Source organism: Lepeophtheirus salmonis, chromosome 6, assembly GCF_016086655.4.
Source record: "Lepeophtheirus salmonis chromosome 6, UVic_Lsal_1.4, whole genome shotgun sequence".
In the NCBI taxonomy this organism is placed as follows: domain Eukaryota; kingdom Metazoa; phylum Arthropoda; class Copepoda; order Siphonostomatoida; family Caligidae; genus Lepeophtheirus; species Lepeophtheirus salmonis.
Genome location: NC_052136.2, coordinates 30,297,994 through 30,320,956, shown reverse-complemented (window position 1 = coordinate 30,320,956; position 22,963 = coordinate 30,297,994). Strand labels below are relative to the sequence as shown.

The 22,963-nt window shown below is 27.8% G+C and overlaps 1 protein-coding gene across 6 annotated transcripts in view; it reads left to right on the top strand.

Moving 5' to 3' along the window:
• The window catches only part of LOC121119852 (orexin receptor type 2), a 144,042-nt gene that overhangs the window by 83,092 nt on the left and 37,987 nt on the right, over positions 1-22,963 (top strand). For 5 of the 6 annotated variants that reach the window (XM_040714659.2, XM_040714657.2, XM_071889150.1 and 2 more), the window contains one exon: positions 12,194-12,446. In XM_040714659.2, the coding sequence (XP_040570593.1) occupies positions 12,201-12,446 (246 nt within the window). In that variant the 5' untranslated portion in view covers positions 12,194-12,200. Of the gene's footprint in view, positions 1-6,109; positions 6,306-12,193; positions 12,447-22,963 lie in introns of those variants that run through there. The other variant, XM_040714656.2, reaches the window with a different exon arrangement.

Here is a 22,963-nt window from a genome sequence, read left to right as displayed (position 1 = left end):
ACTTTTAAGTCATTATGAAAGTTTATAAAAAAAAATTTTCTATAGATATTTTGACTGATCAAGTATTTTGATAATCATACATTTTATTTAATCAATTTCCGGGTTGGGGCATGTACAAAATCAAAAATTTACTTTTATAAATCAGTTTCTTGGGTTTTAGAAAAAAAGATCATTTAAATTTCACAAAACGGATTCAAATCCGCTAACAATATATTTGAACTTCAGAGAAATGATTAGTTGATGGCATTCCATAGTATCCCGTATCTAACACTACGACCATATAGTGAAAATAAAAATATAGAATGAAGTGAAACTAGATTAAGCCGGGACTACAAAGTGGAATGGAGTCCATAAACTTTAGTAACTTTCGGATTGATGATCGATCCATTCACTGATCCAAAAATCCATGGGTCATCAACTTCGCCATGATTATTCTCTTGCATCAGCAGTTTGATAATAATAGATGACTCCCTCCCCCTTCTCCAAAAATTGAAATATTAAAAAAAATATATTATCCAGAAGGATGATGTAGAAAAGTAGTTGACGCCGTCAAAAAAGAAAAACAAACTGTTGACAAAAAACATTCGAAATGTAATAATTCGATATGTTAAAACATACGCCCGTCATTATCTGAAATTTGATTTCAGATAAAAAAATATGTAACTATTAATTGGTAAAAAGCATGTCACTGTTTTCCTGTTTCAAAATGGATAATTTTTTTCTTCGTTAAGGTTCATATTATTCGGAGAGTAATTCTACTTAGATTGAAGCCTTTAGATCTGTTAAAAATAAGTTAATGAAAGACTTTCAAGGTTTAATTACAGCGGATGAGGAACAAAAGCAATTGATACTATGTTGTGTTCATGAATACAAGAAGATATATCCTGAATGTAACATAAAACACTTAAAAGAAAATATATCCAATAACATTAATTTATTCTGTTATTAATTATAAATTATCCTCATATATGAAATAGGTTCCTATTATTTATCAATTCTGAAATATAAGCTCAAAATCATCACTTTATATAGAATAGGATAGACAGGGGAAAGTTGAAACATGTTTTTCTAAATTACATGAATATACTTTAAATTAGACAAACCAACTTTCACATAACATATATAGTTACAACTATTCAGTAATACTGAAAGCAACAAAAATACATTTATGATAATAATTTTTTGTGAAATCTTCATTTGACTGTAATTCTTTTGGTCCACCCTATGATGAAGTCATCGAATCAATTTAAAGCTCTCGTTGGCACCTGTTATTTCTGTCTCAGAGAAGATTTTTTTCATACACATATATTAAATAATATTATAATTCAGGGAATTCTATTATTTTGGTACAATACGGTGCCACTCTCGAATATTTTGCAAAAAAAAAAGTAATATAAATAAATAATTCTTCTACCTCATTTAATTCCTTCTGTTGAACATGCAGTATTTTTCATTGTTATACTGATTAAGACTGACTGCATGCACCAGAAAAGTTTGTCTTTATTCTTATGTAAGGCTTAATTAAAGTATTTATTATTCTTAATAACATTATATATATATATATATATATATTCTATAATAAATCCTATATTAAAAATAATAAACTCTTTAATCTGTTAGATTGATAACAACATCACCGGTCGATTTCTAAGACATGACAGAGCAAAACTGGTCCATTAGACAGCTTTTGTGCGTCCTTCAAATTTAGTACCTTCCTTTAGAGACCTTCAAGAACGATATTTCCCTATGCATTTATAATAGTAAATATTTAACTTTGAAATTATTAACTAGAAATGTGCAATTTGTTCTTTTTTATCAAGTGGAAATTTCCAATGTTAATATTTATGTTATATTTAAACTATCTGTAAGGTTACGGAATTTTGTAGAGCAGTGTGATAAAATACACCAATATAAAGTTATTTAAAAGTAAAGGACAATTTCCATACATATAAATAATATTATCTGCCAGTATGTTAAATAAAAAATAAAAATAAAATGGTCATTGTCTCCCTGACAATCTAAGAATGCTTGGAAGAAGAGCAGCTTAACTGTCATGACGTTTCATTAAATTAGCTGGAAGTATCGATGGGATTAAGGAAATATGCAAGCTCCAACTACCAAAAGATTAAGATTATGATCTTCCATCGTGATTTATTTTACCTATAATTATTTCCATTATAGATATTATTTGCTTCATTTTCAAAAAAAAATATGATGTTTTTTTGATAATATTATTAATTACTAATGAAAGCTAAATTTCTAATAAAAAAAACTTTGGAAAAGTGTATCACTAACATGTTTCCTAAAAAAGTAATTTTACAAGTATTTCTTCAAAATTAATTAAACCTTTCTCTCACAAAACTTTTTATTTTTTTAATAAGTAGAAATGTCTGAATTTATAGATCAAAATAAAAGGGGACAATGTACAAAGTACGTACTTTGGTAGAATGGAAGTGGTAGGGGGCTGGGAAAAAAGTATATTATGATTTATTTTTGTCATATTTATAAGATATAAGTATTGATCAACATTGATTGATTAAAAAAATTGATGTATTCATTCAGTCTATGAATTCAATTAGTAGGAAAATTTATAATTTTCCTTGGAAAAAAAATAAAATAGAATTCTACAGAAAACAATTTCCAATTTAAACAAAAATTTATTTTCAATATTTAGTCAGGAATACTGTACATGTACTGTACATGTGCGACAAACTGTATGAGAAAAAATAGAAAACTTTATAGATGTTCTCCGAATACGAACCAGTGTGGCCATTATTATGTACCTCTGTGCTGATTGCACGCCCAAGGATATTATTGAGTTTACAAAGTTGCCCAAATCAACTGTTACTATGTTGCCAAGGCTTCCAAGGAGTCTGATGGGTGAAGAAGATCTGCAAGAAAAACTAATGATCGTTTTGAACGAATAATAAATAAATGGAATACACGATTAAAACGAATGGAGATATGGCTGTATACCACGCAGGATCTGAGCCCCTGTGTGAGACGTCTTGGTGAAAGAGTCCAAAAAACGTGCACATAACACTTTTGATGCCTTGTAGACTTCAAATCTTGAGGCAGTGCCCAGCATGGGCAAGAAGTTCATCATCAAGGCATGTACAAGGTTCAGGCCCAAGTTGGAGTCTGTGGTTGAAGATGGAACTAGTTAGTTTGAGTGATTGACTACACTATGGACCTCTACATGTATGAGCAAGGGATTTATGAATGGCTGAATTAATTTCGTGAAATAAATTATACTAAAATTTTCCGGATTTAAAATCCTCACCCTGTATTAGAGTATTTACCTATATGAATGAAAATAAAATGACAAGATATTCTCTGATTTTTTTATCTATTTGTTTTTTTTGTCTTTCGTACCTGCAAAAAAATAACGTTAAAGAACAAATCAAATAATGACAGATTTTAATAAGAAAAAAAGTTTATTTTAATAAATAACAAAGATAAGTCAATAAAATATTTTTTTTTATAAAATCTTTTATTTCATTATTTATCTTTATATTATTCAATTAATGATACACTGATTACTAATCTGGAATTTATTTTTTTCTTATAACATTTGGATTTAAAGTGTTTCAATTTTAACTTTTGAGTATTTTTACCATCATCTTTTGGAGTCAAAAATAAATTAATACTTCACATGAAAATTAAATTATTATTTGGAAATTATATTTTAATTTCAAATATGTGCTTTTATTGTATTCAAAATAATCGAATCCCGAAAAATTTCAATTTAAAGGCTAAAATGTCTCCATATTTTATGTGCCTTTTTTGAAAATGAATAACGTTTGGATATGTAAGTATTTTTGCACTTTTTCCTTTGAAATATAAACAATTAATTAAGATTTAGTTTTCAAAATAGTAGTTGGTTCCATCAGCCGCAATATTGATTTTATTTTCATTTTCATGGAGAAAAAATTATTAATATGTTTATATAATAATATAAAACAAATCCGTTGTTTACATATTTATATTCGAATATTTGTTTTTACCTTATAATATAATTAATTATCTCAAAATATAACACATTCCAACACTAAACCTGAAGAAATTTTTGCATTAAACATATTAGAATCAAATAAATATTTCTACTGAACTTGACCTCTTAGAACCAAATACTCTTTTGTAAAGGAAACATTGATTAATTATTTATACTTTTAATAGACCCATTTGGCGTAAAAACAATTTAAAAGCAGAGGAGTTATTACTTTTTAATACGATAATTGAATTATAACATTGGTTATGTGTAATGATTGTTTTAAGGAATTAAAAGTTCTTTTTTATTCGTGATTATTTGATGATATTAAACAAATAAACCAACCCCATAAAAACATTTCAGCTTAAAATTAGTACTCCTAGACAGGACCTACAACTAAAAACAATTAAACATTCCAACAATCAAATAGTTATAAAAAAAATTTACACACTACATAAAATAAAACATAAAAGTCAATGCTTTTGTCTACCTGGATGAAAATGTTGTTCATACCTCTGGACTGTTGTTTTTAAAGAAGTACCATATCTAGTTGACTATGACAATTTATGTTGACTATATTAATAGTATGGTCCTCAGGAATCCCCCCTCCCACCCTTGGTATTTTCAATGCAAAAGTACCATATCTTGCTGCAGAGAACCAAACTATTGCTCTTAGGCTTTCTCTAAGAACTGGTTCTCCACTTACCAATTTATAATTTCTTAATGTCCCGGGTCACATAATTTAGTACTAATAATTAATTCCCTGCAAATTGTATTTGAATGTGATATGTTGAATGTTGGAACTGTCTCTGTAGTTAGGGAAGGTTGAATCAGTTTTTAAAAAAAAATAAGTTTGAGTTAGAAATGTAAAAAAATAGACTAAATAACTAGATATTTTGAGATGTTGAAATATTAGCTTATAGCTAGGTCATGCATAATTATAGATCACTGTTTATAATAGATGATAAATTAACTTTACCAAGCCCCGTCAGTACCCTACCCTACTAACAAATATACTTATTGTGAAACATACATATTTAAAATAAAAAATAACTTCTACCTATCAAAATAACTAAATTTCTTGAAGAAAAATTGACAGATGAGATTGATTTTTTTCATAATAATCTCTGTTATATTATATATGTAATTCTAATGTAAATCTTGTAACTGTTGTAAATGTTCGAGAAAAAATATTTGTTGTAATCAACTGTCCCCATTCTTTTTAATTGTTTTTTTTTCAGCACCAGAGTATTGCAGCACAAATTTTATGTAAGGACAAATATGGTGCTGGCAAATTCATACCTTGTCTTTTCATTCCTACTTTAAGAGGGATATTTAGTGACGTCATATGAATTATGTTTCTACACTATTTAGTAGTTTTTCTGTAGAGCTATAGAGGGAGGGCTGAGAAGCCGGCACTGGAGATGAGTTATTGGTGACAAGTGATGAATGAGAGATGGATATGAATGATTTATAGCGTTTATAATTTGGGACATAGAAGAAGATGAGTAATGCCGGGATTTACGTCTACTTTCCAGGCTATAAAAAGTATCTACGGATCGGGATTACATTCCTACTCACTATTAAAATTTGTCATGACGTTATTTCTAATCACCATAAATCATTCATATCCATCTTCCATGGAGCATTCATCACTAGTCATCTCCAGTGCCGAATGCTCAGGCCGCCCTCTACAGCCCTACACAAAAAAAATACTAAGTAGTTTAGAAATATTTAGAGACAAAGTGGGAATGAAATGTGCGGAGATGAATTTTACAGGAAATGAATATACTGGGAATGAAATTACCGGTCACGGACAAATATTATTAGAAGTATCTTGAATCAATTGTTGATGAATGTAATATTGATTAGTAACAAAATTAATTTCAAAGGGATTGTTAATATACATGACTTTGAACTCTACATACATGCTTATATTACTACGTGACCCACCGAATTGTTACATATTTGTTCGTTTTGTAATCTTTTTATTGATATAGCGGGAGAAACTCGTACAAGGCACAAGTTTCTACTCTACCAAAATATACACAGGGATTTTTAGCGTTTTTTTATTTTTTTTGTAAAAAAAAATATTTTAGCATTAAAGGATTATCAAATGATCTTCTGTGTCAACTACCGATAACTTGTTTAAAAAAATGAAAAATGATGTGTAAAAAGGGAAGAAAAATACGTAGTTTAATTTTCAACTCTCTGTAACAGTTATCTATCACTAGTAGTTACTCGAAGATACTAATTAGTGTTATAAAAATAAAGTCAAATACATGTTAACTAATATATGGGCGTATTCAAAGAGGTAAGATATATCATTTACATATGTAAATGTGTACATAGACATTTATTTATTTATATGTAAACAGACTTGAATTGACAGAGTTACTCTTTGACAAGATATTATTCTATATAATATATGTATATTAGGAATAAGAAGTTAGAATATCGAATCATGATTCGATGGATGATGACTATCACATGATTTAATGACATTGTACTTTTTATACGAAACAACATATCAGTAACAAGTGACAGCTGGCGATATTGTAAAAAACAATAGTTTCTTTTATATTACCAAAAAATATTGATAAGCTCATCTATTTAAACAATAATTTGACACTTGATTAGTCAAAATCCTATAATTCTTGGTTATAATAATAGATAACTATATGAAGACAATGATATTTAAAAGATCATGTTATACTAATAAATATAGAACAATGATGTATAATTACTAAATGCTAAGAACACTACAACTACACGACCGAACAATATCAAAACGGAGTTTTTTCTATACTGTGGATTTGGCTACCCGTTCCAGTCATGGTACAAATGTAGTCTACAATTTGAGATTTGATACAAAGTGCAACTAAATAAATAAATTCACATTTTATGGTAGTTGCAATAAATATAATTCCATAAAGTTTTGATTGTACTAATGTTGTATTTTTTTGATTAAAAATACAGATAGATCAACATTATGTGATACATTATTTGTATAAAGTATCCATAGTCATAGCATCCTAACTAATATTGTAAAGTCTATCAAACAAGACTATACAAAATGTATTTGTCAAGTAAAGTTTTTTCATGACAATAACAAGACGAGACAAAGGGTTTATTCTATATTTGATAAAAATTTTATCATATTGTCACTCTTGATATTTCTTTGAGTCTTAATCCGTTTGATAAGAAATGAACTTTATCCCCAGCGTTTTCAATGAATAACGCTTAGTTTTTACATAATATGTTGTAAATTTACACATTATGCAATGTCAATATGTGTACAATATAAAAGAGTTAGCAAATGCTGATCATTCAATTATTTCCAACATAGGTCCATAGCAAACAATTGGATCATGAAAACAGTCCTTTGATATTTTTTTAAAATTATAATTGCTTAATAAATCTCAATGTTTGAAGGGCTCTGGCTTAGTCCGATGGCCTCATGTTGATACACAAAAATGATTCAATTTATATCTCAAAATGCTTTCTGAGTAAGAAAATGATATATTTACTGTTGACTATTTGGAGAAAAATAAAATGAAAAAGCGATACTTCCCGGAGTAATTAGGAGTTGAATAAAATACAAAATTTGCTCTAGTATATAGAACATAACTCCACAAGAAATCTTCAATGTTACTCTCCATTTTTCATGAACCCACTTACACGGAACTAATCAAGTCTTATATCCATTTATATGATATATTGCTCTGTCCTGATCAATGAAAAAAGCAAAAAAATAATATGAAGAGATGACTAATGTATACTTTCATCTTTAGAATGTTCACTTATAAAAAACAGTAATCTTGTAAGCTAAATAAAAAATGCCTGCGTGAGTTTATTCATTTTTACACACCAGTGTATATATTCAAATCAAATCTTAACATATACTGCAAATGCATATGAATTAATATATACTTGAGAGAACAATTATAAAAATAAACAGAAACAGGGCTTCATATTCGATACTACACACACACACCTTCCATATTTAATTAATTTTACTTCAATTGATATTTCAAAGATCAAAAATATGTATATGATATACATGAGGGATCACTATATATGTAGAGTGCACCCCGTGACTATTTTTCATAAATAAATACATTAAGACATTCATACAAACAAACTTTGCCTTATTAATATAGATAAACAAGAAATCGTTTATCTGATTTTACACATATTCCAAAATGTAATTTGTTTGTGGCGATGTTTTAGCTGAGTAAATATATAATAATTATTCGTTTATTAAGCACCATAAATTGACTGTAAGTGTCTTTATTTGAAATTACAAAAATTAAGGCTATACCATTGAATCACATAAGTGTCATGCGGCATACCGATGCTATATTTAGTAGTGGAACCGGTCCAAAAATATGTATTTTTTATGGTTTACAGCAACCCTTCTATAGAGAGAAAATTATAACATTTATTATTCAAATGACCAAAAGTGGACTAATTCCCTTACATTTAGTTATTTTACCTCATTAATGTTCCAGTAGAAACAACTGAACAAAGATTCTTGTTTTGCAGATAAACTTGCTATTTTAGCATATATATTGTTTTATATCTTACTATCAGAAAACTATATTTATTTTAATTCATTTTATGTAGGACATAATATGATATAATGTAGCATTCAACTTTTACAACCATACTTACCAGTATATTTTACTCTTAAAAATTATGCAACCAATAATCTATTAAAGAAATACTAAAAAATAAAAGTAAACGCTAATTAATGGATGGAATTAAACTAAGTAAAAAATATTTTACAATATTGAATCATTGTGCTAAACTGCTTGGATTGACATGAGATATCTAATAAAAACCTTTTTAAATCAAAAATGAATGAAATATATTATGTCTTTAGAAATATTCTTTACAATTTATATAAGGCTTAACAAACATTAATGAAATTATAAAAATGGATTTTCATACTTTTTTTTTTGGGGGGGGGGTTTCATATATATCTATTAATATATTTTAATTATTAATAATTGTAACCAGCAATAATAAGAAAAATGCCCTAGGTGGAGTATTGTCCACAAAGAACCTAATTTTTAGTTAGCCTGGAACATACAAATTTACTTATAACTAAACCTATGAAATTCTTGAAATTGCCTGAAATCATTTCTCTTAAAAACAATTAAGTTTTACACAAAATGAGTTTGCTTCATTTTCTTTTATCAATAAAAAGATTAATATACAATATTAAACTGTTAATTGTAATAATTGTAAAATATTTGTTGACCTATTTAAGTAGCGTTTGATTGAAAATTAAGGATGATGGTTAAATTCTTATAACTTTTAATCTTTTGATATTGACAATTTAAACATTATTTTTGATACAAAATACAATTGTCAAAGTTACAGCAAAATTCAAAAATGTTTAGAGGTAATTCAATGACCTCAAAGTTTTGAAAATAGCCAATTTTTTCATAAAAAGAGGAAAAAATTTCTCGATTATCGGCAGAAAAATCTATGCTAAGGCTTTATGTTTTATAGTTTTTTCAAGACAGCTTAATTTGCTCTAAAAAAAATTATGTAGTCCTGAGGAAAAATAATATGTATATATAATAATGTTAAAGAGAAAAGTAATTTTACATAATTTGGTGGGTATAATGTTTTTGTGGTTTCCCTTCCCTATCAAATTGAGCTTAGTTTAGAGGTAGCTCAATGGCTATAAAAATAAATATCTTACAAAAAAAGATCATAGACTTAACTATCAACAATATTTTCTCGTTTTGTTTTGTGGGATATTTCATATTTCATTAACTCATAACTTTTTTAACATAAAATCATTATTACCCATATTTATGAATGGTCATTTTTTTTCCTGAGTAATATTTATGGAATACAAAGTACAAACATATTTATTTTTTTTCGATTCTGGGTACATCTTTTTATGCTCTTCAACGATTTGTTGTAAGAATTGAAGCTGTGATTCGTCTGTTGTTAACACTCCAATGTATAACATAATGTGTGCCACTCCTTGCTCTGCCTATTGATAACTTTAAAAGTATGAATTATTTCATCAAAGTATGGGGTTGTATAATTTTTGACTTAATATTCTATTACCATTATAATTAATAATTGTGGTATGAAGATAGTTCTATACCCAATGGACACAAAATCGTACAAAAATAAAAAATACTCCAATTGTACATATGAGCGATGGGACTTCATAAAGAGGGATTTGAAATTTGATACACATATGAACGACCAATAAATGGGTCTGATTTTCCTTCAACTATTTTGTATTGTAGTTCAAACTATAAATAGTTCTTTCTCAAAACAACATTAATATTTATTAAAGTAAATTAAGTTGTTTTGAAAAAGTTATAAAACATAAAAAGCTGATCGTGAATTTTTTCATGATTATCAAAAAGTCATTTTTTATGAAACAATCTGTACCTTTTGATTCTCGCTCTTTTTTTTTAAATTAAAGTCCATACTTTGAGCTATCCAATGAGATACTTTTAAACTTTTTGAATTTATTCGTCTTGAAGCTATGAGCATCTGAATAGAAAGTAATTATTATCCACTTTAAACAAAGATAAATTGAGTTATAAGTATGATGCAGACATTTAAAAAACTTTTTAGAGTTTTTTAATATTCGGTTTTAAAATATATTAACATAATCTATTCTTATCTTCAACACCGAGGATATAAAAAATGTTAGACAGTGTTGTCTTTTAAAACCCCAGATTTGTTTGTAACAATTTATATTTTTGCAAAAAAAATTAGAACAAATATTTTGAAACCAAAATTTTTTATAAAGTATGTTAAGTAGGCTTGGGACGCAATTGAGTTACAGGCTTTATTTTCTTCATTCTACGCATTTTTTAAATAAATTTTCAAAATACGAATGTAAAACTTGTCTCTTTTATTAATAAAAATAAAGATTATATTGTTATTGTCAATGATAACTAAAAACCAAACAATACTCAAAAAGACAAAAAAAAATCAAACTAGAAGCTTGAGCTATTGTAGATTTTTCATGAAAAAAGTTAGCGAATCCAATATATGATATAAATAATAAATTGTCTTTTATTGAAAACTTCATTGATGTCATGCAATTTCAAGAATTTTATGGGTTTAGTTATATGTAACATAGTAAATTCAAAGTTACTTAAAAATTAGAACTTTTTTTGGCAATATTCCACAACAGGATATATCCTATTAGCTTCATCATCATATTCTAAGAAAAAAGTTAATTAAACTCTTATAAATGAGAATGAGGATCCGTAGGAAATAGAAGTTTCAATTTGGAGGAAGGAGGACGGAATATTCAATTGTTTTTATATTTGTTTCTCAACCATTCATTATTTTTGGCGCGATATATTGGTGTTTGGCAATGACATACTATTGATGGCATTTATGCATATTGATAAGTCTAATGTATAAAAATTAAGTAAACAAAAGATTAATTTATACTATTCTGTCAACAAAGTATCTCCAAGATCAGGGCTTCTAAACCTTTTTTTAGTGATATACCACTTGTAAAATATTAATTTAACCTACATATACACTCCCTTTCACTCAAAAGGTATTTTTATCTTCAGTGAAAAAGGTAGGATTTTATTTTGGATGTTGGAGGGAGTTTTGGTTTTTGGAATTTTTTTGAAACGAAATTTTTGGAAAAAAAATTCAAAAACTTACTTTTTTTTTTAAATCCAATTTTTGTAGAAAAAATTACAATAATTCATATCTATTGTCAAAAAATTATGATTTCTTTGTGTGAAAAAATTAACAATCTAATGTTGTTTATAAAATTTTTTAACATCTTCAGCTATTCACAAAAAATTTAAAAATCCATATCTATTCTCAAAAAATAGCCTTTTTTGTAGAAAGTTAATTCAAATCCTAAGGTGGTCATAAAAAAATGAAATTTAAAAAAAAATTACATGATAAAATTTTTTGATTTTTTTTTTCTTTAAATGTTTTAAAGAAAAATTTCAAATATTACATTTTCTTGTCAACAACAAAAATTTCTTAATTTGTGGCTATAGCCCCACCAGCCCAGCCCCTTAAGACGCCCTAATTCTTGTACCACTTTTAAAATATTCTTTTAAAACCTCAAGTAGCCTCGTTTGAGAACCACTGTCCTAGATCAATCAATTTGATTTGAATGTGTTCAATCTTTCTTTACATTTTAAGTTAATTTATTTCTTCATCTTTCAGATTATAAATGGAGGGAGATGAATTGAGTATTGACATTGGTAACAACTCTCAAATGGTCAATGAAACATATTTCGAGGAGTGGCCTCGACTTCAGGATGGTCGTCTCAATTGCTCAATATGTGAAAACAAACTATGTCTTGGAGAAGAAGACTATGACGTCTATCAAAGCTACATATCCGTAGATAAATTTGAAACTGTTCTCATATGTTTGATTGCCGTTGTTTTTATTTGTGGCATCATTGGAAATGCACTCGTAAGTAACTTATTCCTTATTCTTATAATACAATCCAGAGCATGTTGGATTTGAAAGGTTTTATTAGGAGCATACAAGGTGGTCCAGAATGAGAGTCCCATTAACTTTTAAAACTATTGAATGAAGAGATTTCTTCATTTCTTAAGTCAGAAATATAGCGACAATATTTTTGTCATAAAAACAATTAAAGTTTGGTCTGGGACTCATAATGGAAATGAAGTCCCAAGACAATTTTGAGCACTTTTGGTCTCCATATTCATCTTATTCAACCCTCTTTGACTTTGCAGTCAAGAGTATGGACTAGGGAAGTGGTTTCCAACTTGTGAACCACAAACAGGATTCTGAGACCAATGATATATAAATGATTTTGAGCTGAATATGTATTGTATATAAACACGGTGAAAAATATATTCAGACAATTACATAAAATCATACTATGATACTTAATGTAAGAGTTCTCTAAGTCACTAAATACAACCTTTGAGCCAGTATTGAACATGTATGGTTTTTCTCTCGCCATCACTATAACTTCTCTCACCAATACTACCAAATTAGTCAATTAATGGCATTATTAAACTTTGAAAAAGTATTAATATATAATCCAAAACAAATCATAATCTCTGAGTAATTTAATTTTTTTTTGTTGGAACTCTAACTCAGGACCACTATGCACACTGTAATTAACATATCGCAATATCATTATTGGCACATTGATATGCATAGAAACAATTTTATTGAAATAGAACAATTTATATTTGAGATATATAAAAAAGGAATAATGTTTGTTTTATATATTCACGATAATCAAAATTTATTGGATTTGCTGCAGAATAAGTAGTCTTTTTTTTGGTAGCAATTTATACATACATATATCAAGATGAAAATTTAAGATTGATTGTATGCTTTGATAGTTTTATAACATGTACGTACAATACATATACTTAAGAGGTCATTTCTTTACATCGTAAATATCATGTTAACAAATAAATTAAGATAAGGAAGATTTGTGATAGACAAAGCCCATATTTAATAAAAATATGGGCTTTGTAATTTATACATTCAAAAATGAAAAAAAATAATAATATATATATATTTTTGGAAATTTATTAAATTGAAACAAAACATTAGTATATTTATTAATCCCTACTTTTCAGGGAAAGATATCAAAGATAATTACACATGATTTCATAAATTAGCCCTAATCCATTGATATTTTACCCTTGATTTCGAATATTTACAAGATTGGGAGATGAAAAATGAGATCGAATTCAATAAAAGTAGGTTAATAATACAGAATAGACAAAAAAAAAAGAGCGTATAAAAGGTGAAAATTTGACATTAGAAGCCATCAAACTTAAATTTAACCCTCTGTTTCATTCCTGGTGTGTTTATTTACCCCAGAGACGACATAAATATCCTTGTTTTATCAGGTGGGTTTTATATTTTTCCTAAGTAAATTCTTAAATAATTTTCTGTACCCGTATTTTGCGATTGCAAATTATTATTTTCTGAGTGTATAAAAAATTATGTAATTTATTCTCCAGGTTTAAAAGTCTTTTCTCCAATTACTGTTTTTAATTCTGAATTCAAAGGCATGAAATATATTGGTAAAAAAATGTTTAATTTGTACTTGTATATAATATAAAATAACTAGAAAAGTTTCAATGAAATTGTATTTTTTAAATATCCACTTTAAAGGTAAGGGGAGGGGGGTTAGCATTCACCAGTCATGTACTTGCAGTAACTGAGAATTCATAATATTTGATTTTTTAAGCAATAAATTAGTTTTATCTATTGATGTATATATATTTATCTATAAATTCACACTCAGGGTAACAATATATTTGGAATAAAGTCAACTTAATTTTCTATTTTTAAATTATTTCAGTTTAAACCGGTACTTTACTTTATTAGAAAAATGAAGAAATATTTTTTATGTTATATAATTTATGGAAATGTAATTAAAAATAATTTATCTGAAGTGTTTAGGTATAATTATCAACAAATATATATTTGTATTTTATCCACTTGGAATTAAATATTTGTGTGTATATAAATGGGCTATCAAGCTATTTAAAAATTCAAGTGCCTATATTGAATTCACATTTAGAAGAGTTTCAACCAAGAACAAATACCGTTAAGTGGTTATTTATCCATTCATAAGTGCTATAAACTCATTTGAAGGTAAAATAATTATTCATCATTAATTTTTATAGATTGAAATGATTAATATTACAAATTGATAAAATATCAAATTGCCTAAGGTTAATATTACCAACAATTAGAAATATACGTATTGTTTATAATATAAATTTGTATATTTCCAATAAGCTTCAATGACTTCAGCTGTTAGTACCGCATAATTTGAGTAAATTATCATTCTCAAGACCATAAACCAAGTGGAGAACGTCACTGTTTTTTTTTTGTTTGTTTTTTTGTACAAATTAGGTTAGCTAGGAAAATATTTTTATCCACCAAGAGGACTGAAGGGGCAGTTAATTAATATATAAATAACAATCTCAATAAATTAACTTTTCTAATTGAATATTAAGAAAGTGAACCCCGCCAAAAGGCAAAAATAATTGCACTAAATGATGAAGTAGTAGACTTATTTGGGTATTTGAGGAGTAACATCTTGCAGAGAATTTTTTTCTTGTAGCAAAGGAGATGTTTTTAAGGTAACAGTCTCATTGTTTTATGGTTTTGCTAATACCAAAAAAAAAAATTAAATTTTTTATCGTTATTTATTATAATTATTCTTATACTTAAACTATACTGTTTCTACACAAGTGTATTAAATTAATTTAAAATATCAATGCCATCTGATGCATTAAATTAATTGTATTTCTAAAATAAAGATATTCATCTTAATATATATATTGTCTAGAATAGGGGCTTTCTTATTTTTTTGAAAACCCTAGTTGTTCTCCCTTCATGTTCGTTATCTTCCAAATCAGATTAGATTATTTGTACAGTAGAAAGTAAAGGTCTATCATCTCGTTCCTTTCTTTGATGAACTTATTATTTTCTTTTGATTGCTTTGTTTCTTTTTTTTTTCTTTTTTTATCAATTCCAGCCATTGATCCATTTTTAAGTTTTTGGCGTAGAACAAACTAGAAATATTTGTCTTCCTGTCAGACAGAAATATTACTCAAATCATTAGCATAAGCAAAAATATCATCCAATTTGGAAATGAAAGCTTCTTCATTTTCTAATTGACTTTTGATTATCTTCCTTTGTTCTTTTTTAACAGTCTCAATTTTTCAAAAAGACATTCGAACATTCTTCTGCCATTTGTAATGTTCCATAATTTGAATTCTTGCTTTTTTTTTTTTTTTTTTTTTCAAAACTTCATATTTTCTTTTATTGTAATATTTGATCATAACCAGATACTCTTCTTTAATTACCGATGGTGGTACAGGATAAACCCCGAATTTATTCGACATTAAGTCAATGTATTCCCCCTCATTTTGGTAACAGACACCTAAATAAGGTTTAACTTACTTAGATTAAACCGATTTATACATGATATTCTTCTTCTCCCGATGCTTTTCAAACAAATTAAATTGTTAAATAAATGTATATTATTTTACATTCAACATACCGGGTGCTGCAAATTATACACTTCGTTTTTGCTACATAAATCAAGGTTTTTGTGAATTTGGTAAAATTGTTCCTGTCAAATACTAAAAATACACAAAAAAACTCGATCTTCCTAAGAGTCTTAGAAGCCCAGAACGTTACCAACGAATATCAGTCAATGCACTTTTAGACGTTGGCAAGAAACCAAAGGAGGAGAAGTTGTTACCACGGGTTCAGACCAACTACCCGTATATAAACGTGGTGTTCCAGCAGGATGGTTCGCCTGCACACACGTCCCACAAAAACCGGGAAGTGGTTGGAGGACAACTTGCATTTCTGGCTAAAGAAAATATGGCCCCTACTCACCATATGCTAGCCCATTTGACTTCACTTTTTTGGTACATGTTGAGTACAAGGCCTACACCTTCCGTCACCCAAATATCAAGAGCCTCAAGAACAAGGACAACTTCAACCAGCAGATGCCATGTCTGAGGACTACATCTGCAATAAATGCAAGGCCTTCTGTGGCCGCCTGGAAGCCATCATTGCCGCAAGGGGGGCTACATCGTTGATTAGGGTAGCCGAGACACTATATTAGTTATTTATATTTTATTGACATACCCTATTACAACTACTTGCCGAAATACATATTGATAAAGTTCTTGATTGAAAGTCTTGTGATTTTTTGCTGCACCCGTTATTTTTTTCAAATTAGAAACTATGTAAATTAAATTGTAAGGAAGCTACAAAGTATTGGGCTGAATTCATAAAGAATAAATTTTTATTAAAAAGGGGGAAAACATTTTGCGCAATATGTACAATATATTATTTTTCTTTTCAACTATTTTGCTTTGTACGTTACATTTTATATATTTTTTGTCAGAACGTAAGGGATATTTCTTAGAGTAAATAAAGTCATCTTTAAAAATTTGTAGAACATAAAAGCTACATTGTGAACTGTTCTCAAGCTACGCTAATTATTGTTCAATCTAGCTCCAATTTTTCAAATTGTATTTTTTTATCAAAAGGAACATGTGTTACCCAGAGTTTGACATTTAAAAAAAAAAGAAAATAATAAGAAATACCCTAGTGAAGAAGTTGTGATTTAGCGCAAATTTGAAATAAAAAAAGTGATAAAACACTTTCATCAAAAACTTTGCCGTGTGAATAATACAAAATCAATATATCAAAGGAGTAATACTTGATTTTTCTTATGAAATTTACCAATTGATGAGGTTTGTATCCAATGGACCGTGAGTCTTCTAGTTCTTACACATAATAATTATATTAAAAAATCCAGATCAATATATATTAGAGTATTTTAGGACGTATAAAATACAATTATGCTTTATTAGAGTCAATCTAAGCGTCCACATTTATTATTTTTAGCAGTAGCTTTTTCATTTATTTTTAAATAACAAGCAAAATAAATTTTACAAATTGTACTTCAATTTATATTTTTTTCTCATCCTATTATTAATTATAATATAAATGAAAAATATAATCTTAAAACTCGTTATTTTATTTTAAGGACCTGATATCATATATAAATATTTGGGAGTTCTATATTAAATTCATTTTCTTGAGTGCAATATTTTTAGTAGTTTGTAACATTAGCAATGTTTTTATTTTCCGTAGTTTTGATTCTTCTTCTTTGAGCTTTTCTCCTTCCCAACATTTTCAAAGTGTCAAACTCACTTTTTGTTGTTTTTTTATACATCAAAAGTTCTTATAATCATCATTTCTATACCATTAAAAAAAGTTACCGTAGAATAAAGTGTAAAAGGCATCATCATAAAAATTGGAAGTATAAAATGTGTACTCTTAAGAAAATCCCCGGAAATATTTTTAATCTGCTACATATTTCGCTTTAAAGTAGAAACCTCACAACTCTGTATGTTATTTGAAACAAAAAAATTCAAATTGATCATTTTATGGATTATTTTACCTCTTTAATGCAATCTGTCATAAAAATAGTGAGGAAAAAACGTCAAAATGTACGTAGAAAAATGAATTGAATATATTTTTCTTGTGAAAGATAAAAAGTTGTAAATCTTTAGATTGACAAAAGACGGTGGTAATCAGTGACACTGAGCCCTTTTTTTGTTATTTGTATGCCTTCAAATTGAAAAGAGATCATTTGTGTCATCCCATATTTTGATAACGTTGTAAACAAGTCAACGTTAGGTATTAATTATTTTTGTGATGGCTTGTTAAGATCTTATAAAGTTCGTACTTGACTTGTCAAATATGATGAAACCTTGGTTAAAGCTTGTGCTTGGAACTTCAAAGGATTACCAATTATTTTGCATAATATATATTGAATAATATTACCTTTTGTTGGATTTGTATTCCCCGAAAGGATATACCAACAAAAATGTTCCCACCATCGGTAAATAATGCTTATTGGTCCTAGCTAGTCAACTCTAACTATTTTGGTTTCTATGTTACCGAAGTATAGGATATAGTAGTATTTTTAAGGTTTAAATAAGAGATACAATAAGCAGATTTGATATAATAATACATAATTGTCATTGTTTGAATGCAGAAAGGGGAAATTGTTCCTGTTCCAAAATAATGGAAAAGTTAATAATGAAACCGCCGTAGCTTATGGACAACGCATTCGGGAGAAATTATTCTCTTGAACTCAATGTACGTAAGTTCAAGCCCAGGTGATTCATAGAAAAAGAAATATACTTTATGTATATGGACTTCCCACAAAAATTCCTAGGTTAGTTGGAGTAATTGTAATACTATAATGGTTAATTGTATTTAATCAGTACAACTTCATCTAACCAATTACAGGAACATTAAAAAAAAAGGTACAACTCTAGACAACACAAATTCTTTTTAAAGTTACTTTTTCGCTTGGGTCTTTAAAGCTTGGGAGAGAATATTCTTAAGAAGCTGAAAACTTGGGCTGAAAAAATAATGTGTATTTTTCTTTAATTGATAAGATAGAGTTGGACTGATTAAGTATAAGTAAACATTAGAGTATTACAATTACTCTCTCTGACATTAAGTATTTAAGTACATACCACATGGGTTGAAAATTCCCGGTTTTCACATATAGATTGTGCTATTTTTATAAATTCACTCATCAGACAACTGTCAAAATTTCATGAGAAATCTGTTCTTTAGTTTGTGTGTATGTGCTTAGCGTGACGCAAATTTCGTTATTTCTAAAGCTCCACTCTATAAGATACCAAAAAATAAATAAAGAAAATTAATAATAATAATTAAAAAAAGACAATTTTGAAGTTAAAAAAGAGCTTTCCTTGTTAAGCCTTGAACTTTTCAGCTCAATAATTTATAATAATAATTTATTATCGATTTTTCGTAAATTAATTATGTAAAATTGAATGAGTGATTCCAAAAATCTATGAGATGGTCACAAAAAAAGTGTGTTATAGGAGAAAAGTTACTTAATAGAAGATTTTGCAGATGGTTGGACGATTAGCCTAGAGCTCATTGTCTCCAAATGTCCTTAAACTGTATCTTTTCTGTTTAAGACAGAAAAACCAAGTAAGGGCTGCTCATTATGTTAAAATAATAACAATTATTCAGTTGAGAGTTGATATGAATCTTTGTTTATGAAGAATTGTTTGCTTTGTTATTGGTTTTAAGTCGAATAACAAATCAGATTCAAAATTGTTATGATACGCATGTTGAATTCAATACGCGGTTAGATACGCAGGCTTTCATTTTATAAAACTATTCATGAAGGTTTATTCAATTGAATCGTGAAAAAGTCAAAGGCAAACAGCTGATAGGGTACTCCCTAACCCTACCAATACTACATACTTATTTTATTTTGCAGAATGTGCAATTTGAAATGACAAATTTGTCATGGCTCAAATATATCATTGCCCTACAGAAGAAGCCTTAATATGTACAACACTTAGATTTTAATCTTAATTAAAAAAATTGCCGTATATAAAAATATTATTATCAAGATTGGCATAATGTGTTTAAAACTATATTAGTAATGAGGTCAATTTGCTTGTATTGTTATATTTTCTACATTATAAAGATTACGAAAAATGGTTGCTAAATTGAATAACCCATTTTTTTTTTTTTTTTTTTTTTTCAAAAAATCTTAATTTATATTATATTGGACATTAAAATTCGTTCATCAAGTATGTTTTTAGATATTAATATCATCCATCAATTATTGTACAGAAGAATACTTTCATAATAACTTTTTTTGTTATTTTTACACATTAAGGGCATTTTTAAGAATGAGTATATTGAGAAATGGAGAGTTTTCAGTTACTTCATAGACCAAAAACACATGAGTTTATTGTTGATATATTTATTGAATATTATATTGAAGATGCTTAATATTTAATAATAGAACGACGGTGATATAGCACTTCCCTTTGAGAACTGCTGCTTTCAAAAATGAACCAACCTATTTTTAAGCAATGCAAAGTGGAATAATGCATAATCAGTTACTTCCAAAAACTATAAGAAATCTTTTCTACTTTTTTTTTCTTTCTTGACAAATAATATTAAATAGTAGAGAACGATGGAGACGGTGCTTCTTCCTTGCGAAGGAAATCAACTTAGCTGTCATGACGTTTAATTACATTAGCTGCGATTTGCCATGAGGTTAAGGAAATAATAATTTTTTTTAAACTACGTTTTTGGCAAGGATATATATAGACTGGAATTACTCCAATGTGGATCCTCAATTATATGTACTCCGATTCCATCAATGACAAGCAATCTTGTTTGTTACTTTTAGTTTTTCTCACACTAGTAATTACTTTATGCTCATATCTTCTCTCTTCAAGAATAAAACCATAATGGTAACAACTTTGGAAAACAAAATAAAATATCTAAATTCAAGTAGCTACTAAAAATAGCACCGGGCTTCTTCTATTATAAGCATTATTTTCATTTATGGAGATCAATATAAAAACCATATAGAGGAATATATATATATATTTTTTTTTTCAAAATCTGTTCTCATTATTCTTATATTTTGGAAGAGAGAACATATAAGTTAAAGTCTTCACAAGTGCATTTTCTAGCTGGTAGTCTGAAGTATTTTTTTATTTTCCAAAGCTGTTGTAATTATTTCTTAATTCTTGAAGACAGAACATCTTAGTATCAAGTAACAACTAGTAGGAGTGCTTACTAAAGAAAAGTAGTAAAAAATGAGAGTTTTCTTTGTTGAATTCGGAGTAGAATTAACGATCAACATCGGAGTAATTCTAGCGTATATATATTTGCTGTGATTTATATTTATTTCCTCCTTCTCGCGGCTGCAAGCAGTTAATAAAGCGTCATAAAAGCTAAGCAGTTCTCCTCCCACAAAAAAATTCTTCAAATTGTGTGCGTGACTAACTTAATTTTCTGTTTGTTTTATGTTACATACTAGCGGGCGGGCATACACTACTAATACGCTTGAATTTTCAAAAGGGGGATAAATTGATAATATGAGCAATTATATATTGCTATTTACTAGCATACAATTTTTTTTAAATGTCTGCTCACAAATCATGTTCCAAATCATCAAAGAAAGAATTCTGATATTTCTTAGTTATATAATTCAATAAACTTGTAATATAATAGGATTGATTGGTTGAAAAAAGGAAAAAAATAGTCAATATCAATTGTTACTTCGTTCCTTCAAGAGAGTAAATAAAGAAAAACTAGGTAAGCGGAATGCCTGATCATTCCATTTGTCTAGAATTCCATGGTCTGAGTACATGGTTGAACAAGTAAAAACAGTATCTCCAAATCTACTCCTAGAAGTATTGTTCATATACTTAAATAAAATACAATTTTTATAATACATGGGTTCAAATATTTGATAAAATTTTACGACAAATACGTAATGGTATTAAAAATGATATCCTCGTGCTTATAGTAGTAAAAAATTAAAACTTCAATTAATTATAAATAATATGATGATATTTGAATTAATTTTTAGATTGTTTTTTAATCCATTTTTGAGATATGTAGTTATAAACTACCCATAAAAAACGTACAATACCCATTTCCATAAAAACATGATAATTTAAAAAATGATTTTCCTTTATTATAATTTGTTTGTGGATCCAATATTTAGCAATTGGTTTTTCCAACATTTTTCCCAACATTGCTGGAAGTTATTAGTCGTCGTCGACCAAACAAACTTTAAGACAGAAAATAACTTTACAACAAATCCTTGGTATACATTTTTCCCTGAGCACACTGATGCCTAGTTACTCAAAACTTAGATGTTCTTTTTTCAAGATGTTAAATGAACAATGATAACAGCTTAAGAAAATAAAAAACATGGTTCAGTGCACCAACCACAAAAACATGGACACTATAAAATGCTTCGGATTTATTATCCTAAATATATGTACTGCCCTCTGATTTGATTTGTGTACATGACATCCTGAGCTTTAGGTTCATGCGTTCATTGCTAAACCTTATCAAAAGTCACATAAAGTATTATTTATATGTACTTTTTTGAATTGGTGAGATTTAGTCACACTCGCTCGTTGATACATAGTTATTTCTTAGATCAAGTAGTCACACAGTTCTAAAAGTAGGCTCACTTTGAATCTATATCTTTTTTCTTTTGTTATTATTATTATCATTATAGTATAGTCATTCCAAAATTACTATAAGTTTTAAAGAAAATGAAGTCATAAAAAAAAGATATGAGTACGCAATAAATCCAGTGAATTTACCTTTAGATACTAAGGACAGATTCAAAAATGAGTCTACAGCAGACATGCAAACTTGTTTAGTGTTTCCCATTTATTTATTTTCTCTTTATAAGGAATCGTTTTTTTTTGTATATGAGTAAATTATCGGTTAAATGGTGTAGAGGTAATTTTTATTTTGTTTGATGGATGGTGGTGTTGTGAATAAAAATAGGTTATTCTACAAAAATGAATAAATATACTGGTTTTTTTTAAATATTCGTA